The sequence below is a fragment of the Peromyscus californicus genome, unplaced genomic scaffold (genome assembly GCF_007827085.1).
Source record: "Peromyscus californicus insignis strain IS unplaced genomic scaffold, ASM782708v3 Scaffold_13__1_contigs__length_99412109, whole genome shotgun sequence".
Classification (NCBI taxonomy): Eukaryota; Metazoa; Chordata; class Mammalia; order Rodentia; family Cricetidae; genus Peromyscus; species Peromyscus californicus.
Window position 1 is genome coordinate 15,667,909 of NW_026294424.1, and position 12,679 is coordinate 15,680,587.

General features: G+C 39.1%; 1 protein-coding gene across 5 annotated transcripts in view; it reads right to left on the reverse strand.

Annotated features, from left to right (window-relative positions):
* The window catches only part of Asb3 (ankyrin repeat and SOCS box containing 3), a 154,929-nt gene that overhangs the window by 78,059 nt on the left and 64,191 nt on the right, over window positions 1-12,679 (reverse strand). For all 5 annotated transcript variants that reach the window (XM_052734553.1, XM_052734548.1, XM_052734549.1 and 2 more), the window contains exons 4-7: window positions 5,837-5,949; window positions 5,172-5,307; window positions 2,427-2,604; window positions 214-411 (exon numbers count right to left, since the gene is read on the reverse strand). In XM_052734553.1, coding sequence (XP_052590513.1) covers window positions 214-411; window positions 2,427-2,604; window positions 5,172-5,307; window positions 5,837-5,949 — 625 coding nt within the window. The remainder of the gene's footprint in view (window positions 1-213; window positions 412-2,426; window positions 2,605-5,171; window positions 5,308-5,836; window positions 5,950-12,679) is intronic.

Below are 12,679 nucleotides of genomic sequence, written 5' to 3' on the forward strand. Positions count from 1 at the left end.
CTAACACTCCTACACCAAAAGTGTAATCCAGGTCCAAAAAGAAAAAGTAAACAATCTGGCATTATCAACCTGACTTCTGCTAGACTGAACAACAGATCTTGTAGCAAGCCTTTTCTAGATTAGCAACTTAGTACTATAAGAGATACCAAGTTTTGCTATGAAGAAAAGTCACTTGGGAATTAAAAAGAAGCAAAATGTAACAAGCATACTTACTCCTTTTGAAAAGCCATGCACAGAGGGGAACTGAATCCAAAGACCAAGCACATCTGAGCATCTGGACTATAGCCATTTTGCAGTAGTATTTCCAGGCACTCTTCCCGTCCTCCAAACACTGCAGAGTAAACAGGGCTCACTTTGTCGGGTCCAGTGTCACAAGCCCGGTTAGTAAGTGGTATTAACAAGTCCAAGATCCTTCAAATATACAAATGGGAGGAATATTTAATATAGTAAATACACCTGCTTTCCTTGTTCACTATTACTTGCCTTACTACCACCACGACCTATGCTCCTAAATCCAATTTTACATTTGATATTTCAGGATCTAACAAATTATTTAAATATTCATTACATTAAATATAAACTAGCTGGGAAATGAGGGGCTAGGGATATTGCCCAGAGATCGAGTGCTGACATACTATGCTGGAGGCCCTGGGTTCAGTTCCCAGCACTAGAAATTGTATATTAACCAGTTGTGGAAACACATACCTATAAGTCAGCAGTCGGAAAATTCCAGGAACCAGAGTTACCTAGAAAGGCTCTGTTCACAAACAAATAATAACAAAAGATAAAATGAAGCACTTTCCTTCTTAAACACTAATTGGTTTTGTTTCCTTGTTAGTAAGAATTTTTGAAGATCATGAGTGACAATGAAATTAGAAATTAATGCTATAGTAAAATTCTGCATTCTCAGAAAAAAATGTAATCATTAACATCTGAGGTATATTTATAAAGAAGTGGCTGCTTTCCCTCCATAAAACACACGTGAACTTACACTGGAGGAGAACTAAACCACAGGTGGATTATCTTTGAAGCAGGCTATAGATGAAATCAGTGGCAACAGATTTCTTAAAATTGGGCACAATTAAGGACAAATTCTTATGAGTTTTGGTATCAATTTAAAGCTGAATATAACTGTTAAAAGATTTTTCTAGGTGCTGGAGAGATGGCTCAGAGGTTAAGAGCACTGTCTGCTCTTCCAGAGGACCCAGGTTCAATTTCCAGCTCCCACATGGCAGCTGACAACTGTCTGTAGCTCCAGCTGTAAGGGATCTGATACCCTCACATAGACATACATGCAGGCAAAACACTAATGCACATAAAATAAGAATTAAAGATTTTTCTAAATAAATAATAAACAATTAGAGGAAATGGATTTAAAACATTTTTGTAAAGAACACAAAATTGGGTGTGGACCTGGGAAAAGTTGGAGGAGGGTGATTATGTTCAAAACATGTATCAAAGTCTCAAAGAACTAATAATAAATTTTAAAGAGCAAGCAGAAGAAATATCAAATGCTGAAACCAAGTATGTTATTAAAAGTAAGAATCTGCATGACACCTCTTAAATATAATAAATGTGTCTACGTTTTAAAGATGAACTGGAAAAAGTATACTGCCACAAGGCTTACAAAGAACTTTGAGGACACATGCTACCTAGCAACAAAATATCCAGCTTGTGGACTCCATTTTCCTACTGTCTAAACACAATGATTATTTTGTTATTTTTAATTAAACAACACTAATGATATCTATAGAAAGTACTATTGAAGAATTATAACACTGCAAACATGATTTTTAAATCTGTCCATACTGATTTATGGGAGGGAGCCTTATTCTTATTGACTTAACCATGTTACTAACGTCTAAAATTTCCATACTCCCCAATATACATTCTCCAAAATATACTAATAATTTCCTAGGGACTTCTAGCAAAGAAAGAATAACAGAAGCAAGAAACAATACCAGACCAGAAGTGAGATTAGGCAACAAGTCTAATCAAAGGGTTTAGGATGGGATGGACTACTCATCATACACAAAAGGAAAATACCATTCCAAAAACATCAAAGACTCTTTCTGAAGACAGGGAGATAGTGCAAATTAGTAAGGCCATTACACTGCTAGTTGAAGATACTTGGTATAAAGCCAGGAGGAAAGGGAAAGGATGGCCATTAGCTGTAGAAATAATGAGAAAACTCCAGTACCCACCCCATCTCTAGCCATTCTTCCCCAAAGTGGGAAAATGGAAAATTTAGACGAACTAAGAGGAGATGAAAACAGCATAGGGGAAATGAGGCAGAAATTTAGGCATCCTTCAAATTGGTTAGAGAAAGGAATGACCAAGGATTTTACCTGGAGGTAAAGTGTGTAGCTCAGATCTACCCTTTATTTGCTTTTAATTCTCTTAATGAGACCATTTTTAGCACTTACTTTGTATGGCCCATTTGTGCAGCAGCATGAATAGGCAATTGCCAATTGTCTTCATTACAGTAAAGATCAGGATCTGCCCCACTGGAGAGTAAAAGTTCCACACATTTTATATGACCCTCTTGTGCAGCAATAAACAAGGGAGTAGCTTTGTCCGAGGCTTGACAATTGATATTTGCACCTAACACAAAACAAAACATTTAGCCAATAATCCCCATAGGTCTTTTTAAAAAATAACATGATAACATAAATTTCAAACTACCATAAAAGGCTTTCATGGTACAGCAGCTTTCACCCTTAGTGGATGCTGTTAGGGAAAATATACTTATTTTACAAACCTGTTGACAATTATTTAAATTGTTTTCGGTCTCTATCAGTAAGAATATAAACAGTCATATTTTATAATTCATTTTTAGCCAAAAAAAATCATATTCAGTGAAGGCTACTTATTACAATCCCTCTTCCAACAAGCACTGTGGGTTCAAAGTACAAATATTTTTAAGGATTTATTTTAATGTGTATTCATGATTTATATGTATGTATGCACACATCTGTGCATGTGCATGTAAGTATCCATGAAGGCCAGAAGGGGGCATCAGATTCCCTTGGAGGTGGAGTCCATAAACAGTAAGTACACCTAACATGGATGCTACATCTGAATTCTACCCTTCTGCAAGGGCAGCACATGCTCTTAGCCTCTCAAGCCCCAAAATATAAACATTTTGGAAGGAAAAGAGGCTAGATGTGTTGATAATGACCTATAATTCCAGTTCTTTGGATTCTGAGAAAAGAGGATTACAAATAAATACACTGATGATAATTCCCAGGAAAGCATAAGTTATGAGACTTTATGGATGTCACTAACCAATTTTAGACTAAGCTTTAAGAGGGAAATTACCATTAGATATATGGCTAATATATATGGGATCTAAGATTAAAAACTATATTGATTAGTCTTACTTTATTATTAGTCTTTTCTTCCTTAATGAGTATTGCATAGTAAAACCAACAATAAATTGGGATGATGTTTTTTAATGGATTTTAGTAGATTTTAAAATAAAAACTCTGTTATTTTAATACTACTATATACAGACTGGAAAAGGCAGCCAGACATGGTGGCGCAAACATTTAATCCCAGTGCTTGGGAGGCAGAAGCAGGCAATTCTCTGTGAATTAAAGGTCAGACTGGTCAACACAGTAAGTTTCAGGACGGCCAAAACTACATAGTGAGATCCTGTTTCCATAAATAAACAAACACACAAACAAAAAGATTTGAAAAGGCTGAAAATGACTTTACTTCTTGTAAAACAGTATATTTCCCTAATCTTATCACCAGCAAATAACATATTAAATCTGTTAAGATTTATGCTATCACATGATAGTGCTAATTTTTAATTTCCCAAATATATCTCAGTATAAAAAACACCATAAAACATGGGGGAAATTGACTATCTTTTATTCAAAATAATCTTACATAAGTACACCTTGAACAAGCTACACAGGGTAAATTAACGATGGCGTGGAGCATTCATGAATTGAAAACATGCTAGGCAACTAGAGCCATCTTGACTTGGGTGCCTCATCTGCTGTCAGCTTCAGAGAGAAAAACACAGTCACTAAGAAAAGAAGGAGTCCAACACCAACACCTGCTTTAAAAAAAAAAAATCAACCTTCTAGTCTGAGTGATAACTTCAAAGTATCAGAAATAATAAGGAATCACTTCCTCTAAGACTACAATGGAAAAGGATTAAAAAATAACAGACACTGAAAGTCATTTTTAGAAGTGAGTTATATAGTTACATTATAAACAGATCTTCATACCTTTTAATTATATAAAAATTACCATTTATAAGTGTAGAGAGAAGAAAAATTAAAAACAAAGACATACAGGAGTAAACATGCCCTGATTGTGCTGAAAAAAAAAAATATATTAGTTTCTAGATCTCTGGCCAGTAGTCTGGGGTTCTTAACGTTAAAACATATCATTTCAAGAAGTAATTTGAGAATCCTCTTCTTTAAGATACAGGTTCATAATTTCTCAGACACCTTCACCTCAAACTTCATTAAGGTGCATTTCTTTCACTTCCTATCTTGACTTTATGTAAAGATTTGTAAAGAAAACCAAAAATAAGAAAATTATGTCCCGTTTTTTTGGTAAGATTTGGTCTATCTGGAGGGTTGTTTTTGTTTTTTTGTTTTGTATTTTGAGACAAAGTCTTTCTATGTAGTCCTGGCTGTCCTGGAATTCACTATGTAGACCAGTCAGCAAATCTAGTGATATGTTTCTCCCTCTGACTACCCATAGTTTCTCACCTTAGCTCTGCCGGAACACACACCCTGAAAAGACTTTAAAGCCCTTCTATGATGAACCCTTCTGGTCAGAAGATGTTACAAAAATAATGCCATGGTAACACTGTCTTCTCTGGCAATGCTTCATGTGTAAGTAGTCACACAGAAACCTTTAGCTGGTTTATTCTGCCATTAACACAATACAATGCAAACATGTTTTGAATAAGCCCATTAAATAATCAGACAATTATCAAAACATAACTCTGGCCAGACCTCTGACTCCTCAGTTAAGCAGGGTGTGTGTCATTGCTGGTAGCATACTTAATAACCAGGACTGATATTACTGTGTACACTTTTATTGGCTACTTACATAAATTTCATCACCCATTCAAGAATCATTCTTCCTAGGAACACAGTTAAAAAACATGATCATCTCAGCACAAAGGCATTAGCTCTTACCAGATAAAATAAGAATGTTCAAGCTCTCTAGCTTCCCATACTGAGCAGCCACAAACACGGGTGTGATTCCAAAGTCATCCTGGCATTCTCTGTCTGCTCCGTTTTTAAGAAGCAGTTTTATAATCTCAGCATTTCCCTAAAGCACAGATGCAAATTTTAAGTTAAGAAACCTCTTTCTTGTTGTGTTTTACTTTTCTTACTTTCTCAGTAAAGAATAGCTTTAAGGAAAAAATGCAATGTCTTATTACATTGGATGAAAAGATATGACTAATCAGATTACAGCCCATTAAGGATAGACATGAAATACTGGCCTCTAGAAATTTTAACCCTTAAATCCTACAAAGTTAGATTGCAAACTCAAGCAGTAGGGACCTATCATGCTTTCTAAACATGCAATTATAATAAAATATACCAGATTCTGAGAGTTTCATAACTATGCGGCCAACATTTTAAATTTAGATAATCCCTATAGCCCAAAGCTGCTCTGGTCACTATAGCAGCTGGCTTATTTAGAATGGTTATTAGCATTTAGATTGCCTTTTCTGTGTTGTACTAATCATTATAAATCACAGGTAAGAAAGAAGCAAAAACTGTATAGAACTGTCATTTTTAAAGGGTAAGACATATAATTTACATGGAAATGAAATAATAAATTTAGAGATTACCTGGAAAGAAGCCTGGTGCAAGGAATTCCATCCACACATAGAGTGGAATCCATTAACATTTGCTCCATGTTGAAGCAACAGCTTTAGCACATCTATCTGTCCATTTTCAACAGCTGCAATTACAGAGAAATTACAGTCAGCAAGAAGACATTTGTAGGACTAGACACTTCTATGATGCTCTCATCATTTTATACACCTTGGAATGCACAATGCTACTTTCATTCCTAGACATTTATCATAACTATCTTAGCCCAATTTCATATGCATAGGCCTTTCTGCATACATGAAAAATTGTTCTCAATGATACATTAAAAGAGATAGAGGATGTATATTTGGCATAGTAAACATTATCATTAAAAAAGGAGATAGAGGAAAAGGAAGCAAGAAACAAACATTTATTCTCTCTGATAATGGTGATAATATGGCTCTACTTCATTAAAAATGCAGCTGAGTGTGGAACAGGGTATACAGTACAGAAAACTAGTCTGGAAAAGAAGTCTCAATAAATGATGGAAGGGGTTGCTAACATCACCATTTTATCACAAGTGACAAGAGTAACCACCAAAGTGAAAGCAAGTTCTACATCTTAGGAGATTTTATATGTATATATTGCCATTACTGTTGTAATGGAGCAAGGAGTCACAACATACAAGAGGGCTGACATGGGAGGTTTATTGGGTGAAGGACAGAGAAGGGGGAAGAGAAGTGGGCAGCGACCAGTCCCAGTCCCTGGGGCCGAGAGCAAAGGAAGAGAAAGAGAAAAAGACAGGAAGTGGGCAAGGCCCTCCTTTTATGAGAAAATGTAGCGAATGCACACAGGGGGTGCTCTTAGTGGCTGCAGCTGAAGTACATCCTGTGAGGACCCAAAGGGCAGGGCAGTACAGATGCCTAACTGCTAACATTCCTCTCTTTTGTTTATTATAAAAAGGTGAAGAGTTAGAAAGGGGTAGCAGGTGAGGCGGGGATGAGGACACTGTGTTCTTGAGACTGCTTCCTGCTGGCCTGGGGGCCATCAGTCATGTTTGGGGGACCTGAGAAAACTAGGGTGTTGGCCACATCCTGGAGTAGCTGGCTGCTTCATTTCTCTGTTCAGGCTCTGTGGAATTGCCCAGCACTAGTTGGATGTGGCAAGATGCTGTTCATGGTAGATCCAAGTCGACTCCCTGAAGCTCACAAGAAATCATGATGAGATCACTACCCAAGATGGAGAGAGCCACATGGTTGTTGTTAATAGTTACAGGCACATACACACAGAATTAAAGAGGAGGTGAGTAATTAATTAGAAAGGGAGAACCGATGTGTGCTGAGCAAGATGAAGCTGGCTTCTCCATCTCTGATTCACACATTGCAGCAAACACAACATTTAGAAAGGGAGAGCAGACAGACACAAGCAGATCTTGGAGCAAAGAAAAGGAAAGGCCTGAATGTTCTGGCATCCCAGGGATCCAGGGAGGATCAGATTAAGTGAGTACAAGCTGTTTGTCACAAAAGAACAGGGGCCAAGGGCTAAGAGCCAGAGAGAGACAGAGTCTCCTGGTACCAGGACTTTGAGAAAAGCTGGAAAGTGAGGAGACGACTGTGCTGGAGAAATGAAGTTTCACAGCTAGGGGAACGGTCAGAGGCAGGTAGCCCCACCAGAGACCCACTTGTTGGTACTAAATGGAAAGCAAAACTGTTGGTGAATGAGAAAGCAGATTTGTTGCAGGTAGAAGAGAACAGATCTGCTAGAGGTGGCCCAGGCAGTTAGAGACCTAGAATGAAGTAGGTACTTTTGGCAGACCCTGCCAAGTTATGACACTAAATAAACATGCCACATGCAGCAGAGTTAATGAAAGAGGTTTATTGGGAGGCGGAGAGCCGAAAGTGAATGAGTGAAAGGCTGCATCAGAGTGGGAACTTGAAAGAGACAGGCAGACAAGAGGAAGAGAAGCAAGAGAGGAAATTAGAGACAAAGAGGGGAGTAAGAGGCAAGAGAAGAGACCAAGGAAGCAAGCTCTGCCTGGTGGGCACTTTCCAAGGGTGCACATCTCCAACAGCTGGCAGTGGAAAGGGACCTGGCAACAGATCATGATATAACTGCTTTGGCAGCACAGGCAGACTGCTGCCAATGCTGCTACAGAAACCAACATTGGGATTCATTAAGCTGAGTTAGACGTATAAGATCCCAGTGTTCTTTTTTACTATCTATTTGAGAGAGTTCACTTAATGAAAGAATAGATGCAGCTTAACAGACTTTATACCTAGCAGATGAGTGGAGGAACAAAAAGGAAGAAAAGAGGGAAGGCTTAGAGCAAAGACATGAAAAAGCTTGAAAATTGGGTACCTCCTTCCAATTATCTGATGACCTGCAGAAGTAGCAAAAGTCCCATAAAATATTGGGGTCTAGAGATTTGAGGTTTTCTAAAAGACATCCTATAGGAGAGGTTGGGATTATGCTGCTAGGCAAAATCTCCATGAGTGAGGTAGAGAAACAAGATCCAAGGTCCTGAACTTCCTAGCATCCCAAGAATACAGGGAGGATCAGATTAAGCAGGCACAAGCTTCCCAGTGTATCACCACACAAAGAACAGGACAAGGGGCTCCGAGTAGGCACAAGCTGTCCCCTACATCATCACGCAGGAACAGAGACTGGGGGGCGTTGAGTCCAAGAGACAGATGGTTTGCCTGGTACCAGGGCTTGTCCTGGCAAGAGGCAAGAAACCACGGTCGAGAGACGAATCCTCACTTGTGGGAAACGGCCAGAGGTGGAGAAGGGAAACTTACCAATTGTGCCGGTGTTGGATGGAAGGCCCAATAGTTGGGTAGTTGGAATATGAGCCTGCCTTAGGTAAACTGGTTCCAGGGTCCTGGCATACCTGACTGCTGGTGGGCAGGAGGAAGCGCAAGGAGAGCCTGCCAAGTATCACGGCAGCAAATGTTGTATTTTAAAAATGGAGGAAAGGAGTCACACCATACAACAGGGCCCACATGGGAGTTTTATTCAGGGAAGGAAAGAGAAGGGGCAGAGACCAGTCCCTAGGGAGGAGAGCGGAGAAAAAGAAAGAGAAAAAGGCAGTAGGTGGGCAAGGCCCACCTTTTATAGGAAAATGCAGCGAATGTGCACAGGGGGTGTTCTTAAGCGGCTGCAGCTGAGGATATATCCTGTCAGGACCCTAAAGGCAGGGTAGTAAATGCAGCAATCTGTTAAAACTACGTTCTTATAAATCCACTGAAGAAAATAGAGTAAAAAAGTATAATATATCTCGCGTTCAATACTATCGGTTGTTGCAAGTGGGAATCTTAGGAAGTTATTCCCTGGGAGTTGAGATGGCTCAGCAAGTAAAGGCTACTTGCCATCAAGCAATGACATGAGTTCAATCCCTAGACCCTAGAGTAGAAGAAGAGAACTAACCTCAGAAAGTTATCCTCTGACTTCCACATGGATGCTGGGGAATATGAGTGTGTGTACACACACACACACAAGCACACATGAACACATGCACACATACATACATTATACACACAATAATAATTTCTTAATCATTCCCTCCACATAGGGAGGGTCTACCATAGTACTACATGAAATAAGTACATGCACACCTTCATAAAATAGTAAAAAAAAAAAAAACACTATGAATAATCACATATGTAAGAATACTAAATAGAAAGAGCTGACATGATTATAAGGTTTATCATATGCCTGGGTATAGTAGAGAAAGTTTTAAAAACAAGGTAGTAAAACCTAATACTCAGTTTACTAATATGATGCACAAAAATGCACAAACATACAAGACAAATTTCAACCACCTAAAACATAATTTTCTTATTTTTCATTGCAAGCATATACTCAACTAAAGCAAAAGGTGGGAAGTGGGCATCCAGACTCTCAGTTATAAAATAAAAAAGGCACTAAACATTTGGGTAACAGGTAGCACTTGAAAAACTGGTAGATGAAACAATGGGGAAATAAAATACTTAAAGGTATATGACAAAGCTAAGTGTGGTGTCATATGCCTTTAATCTTATTACTTGGAGGAAAACACAGGTGGATCTTCATGAGTTCAAGGCCAGCCTGGTCTACATAGGAAGTTCCAGGAGAGCCAGGGCTACATAAAGACCCTGTCTCAAAAGAAAAGAAAGTTGGGTGGGTGGTTGTAGTAGGTAACTGTCCCATGTATGACCTTGAGGTACCAGCCCCTAGGGCGTGGCCTCTGAGCCAGCTTAAGACCTGAGGGGCATGTACACAGGCCCCTTCTCTTCTCCTCTTCTCTTCTCTTCCCCTTCTCTTCCCGTTCTCTTCCCCTCCTCCCCTCCCCTCCCTTCTTCTTCTTCTTCCTCTCCCTCTCCTCCCTCTCCCTCTCCTCCCTCTCCTCGCTCTCCCTCCCCCTCCCTCTCTCGGATGGTGCATCCAGGACTCTGCAACGGACTTGCATTATCCTGTTTAGTGAGTTGTTCTCAATATATTTTTCTTAATAAACAGTTCCTTTATCAGTATCTGTGGATTATCTGCAATATCTGGCACCCCAACGTGTTGGAGAGCCATCCCCATGGCCCTAGTGGCCCTTTAAGAGTCCACCTGTCCATGCAGGCTAGCTTAATAACACGTGCCTACTAGCAAGGAACTCCAGGTGTCTGCCATGTAACCACCAGTTCCACTAATTCCTAGAGGCCAGCGGGCCCAGTCCCAGAGGCCAGCAAAAACTGCATGCCCTTTTGTGGTCACAGCTACAAGTTAGCATGCACTTGCGCTCCACCTCCCTTGCGCAGCAGGCAAGACACTCTGGGCACAGCAGTACTCTGTTCTGCTTAAGCACCAAGGCCCACAGAGGTCAGAAAGTGTCAACAGGCTGCTCTTTCTTAAAAACCTGTTCCATGTAGTTGCTTAAACCCACAGGATAAACACCTTCGGAGCAGTGATTCATGGCGTGCTTTGGCACTTCTGACACCTGCTGGCCAAACATCCCTACTACACCCAAAATCATCACATAAAAACCAGTCATTCACCCTACCTGGTTAATTAAGAGCCTGGGACACTGGGAACACCTAGGACACTTAAGGCAATCTCTCAAGGATCGTATAAGAGGTAAATTACTTGATAATTTCACACTTTAAACTGATTAATTAATTAATATGTAAAATAATTTTTTCCTCACACTTTTAAGTCTCTCTCTCTCATCATGGCAGATAATACAATCATTCAGGAATTTAAAAACTTCTTTATTTATACTATGGATGAAATTTTACAAGAAATATATGACCTTCCTGGGACATATACAATCTTGGCTATAATGGCTATTAGCATGGTAATTCATATATCCTTAAAAAATGGTTTGATAACAGCACCAAGTATGAGACATTAATTGGACTGATACAGACTTTGCAAAGTGGTAATGAGAAATTAACCTGGCGGATTCATTCTTTGGAATCTGCTAATTTACCACATGAAATTCAGTCCATATAATCTACTAATGATAAATGGACAAGCAGAATTAATTCTATTGAAAATGAATGTGAAAAATTATCGGAAAAAACGTTAAGTGTGGAAGGTAATCTCCATGCCATTCAGATAAACTCTAAGGATGAAAGGTCATCGTTAATGGATAGAATGAAATCTTTAGACTCATATGTTAATGATGAAAATAAAAAATTTTGACTCTCTGAAATCATTACAGTACAGGAGGTACAGAATTTAGAGAAAGCTATGGTTAATCAATTTCAAGCTTTATAAGACCCTATTACAACTGATAATAAAAGTGCTCACACACAGACGGAAAAGGTCAGAGGAGAAATAATATCACCAGTGCCTTACAGAGTTAGAGATGACTTACCAAAAGTTGCAAGTTCTCCTTATCCCCATGTGATGCTATATCCTGCTACTATTTGTGAAGAGCCAGCAACTGATCAATGTAGCTGGAGTTTTCTCCAGTCCCACCTGGGCCCGCAGCCGCTCAGACCCAAGTAAACACACAGAGACTTATATTACTTATAAACTGTATGGCCGTGGTAGGCTTCTTGCTATCTAGTTCTTATATCTTAAATTAACCCATTTCTATTAATCTGTTAATAAGTTGCCACATGGCTTATGGCTTTTACATCTTTCTTCTTCTGTGTCTGGCTGGCGACTCCTGACTCAGCCTTCCTGTTCCCAGAATTCTCCTCTCTGCTTGTCCTGCCTATACTATACTTCCTGCCTGGCTACTGGACAATCAGCATTTTATTTATCAACCAAATCAGAGCAACACATTCACAGCATACAGAGCGATATCCAAAGCAGATCAATATCCTGAAGGATATGTAGAATATAGATGGAAGCCTATACATATGAGAGATTTAAAGGACATCAAGGAAGCTATAGTTTACCTATGGTACACATTCAACATATGTGAAACAGATTTTAAATACATAGTCTTCTAGAAATAGGATCACACCAAAATGACTGGAACCAACTGCTATCAGCAGCATTAGAATACAGTCAACAATTACATTGGAAAAGCTGGCTGAAAAAAGCAGCAAAGGCCTTGAGCAGCAAGGTAAGATTAGAGGTTCTATGATTTCCCAAGATCAAATTCTTGGTGAAGGCTGTTTCGCTGATGTAAATAAACAATCTACCTTTAAGGAGAATACCTTATCCATATGCCGTACGGCAGCCTTAAATGCTTGGGAAAAAGATTCCAGAACCAGGAAAACCAACTGAGCTCTTTATTAAGATCATACAGGGCTCAAAATTACCATTCAGTGACTTTTTACAAAGTTTGACTAAAGCTGTAAACAGCTATATCAGATCAAGAGGTTAGGCGAGTACTAAAGTAATACAAAAAAATAATTGTGCCTTTAAAGGTCAGATAAGCACCCATAGAAGAATGA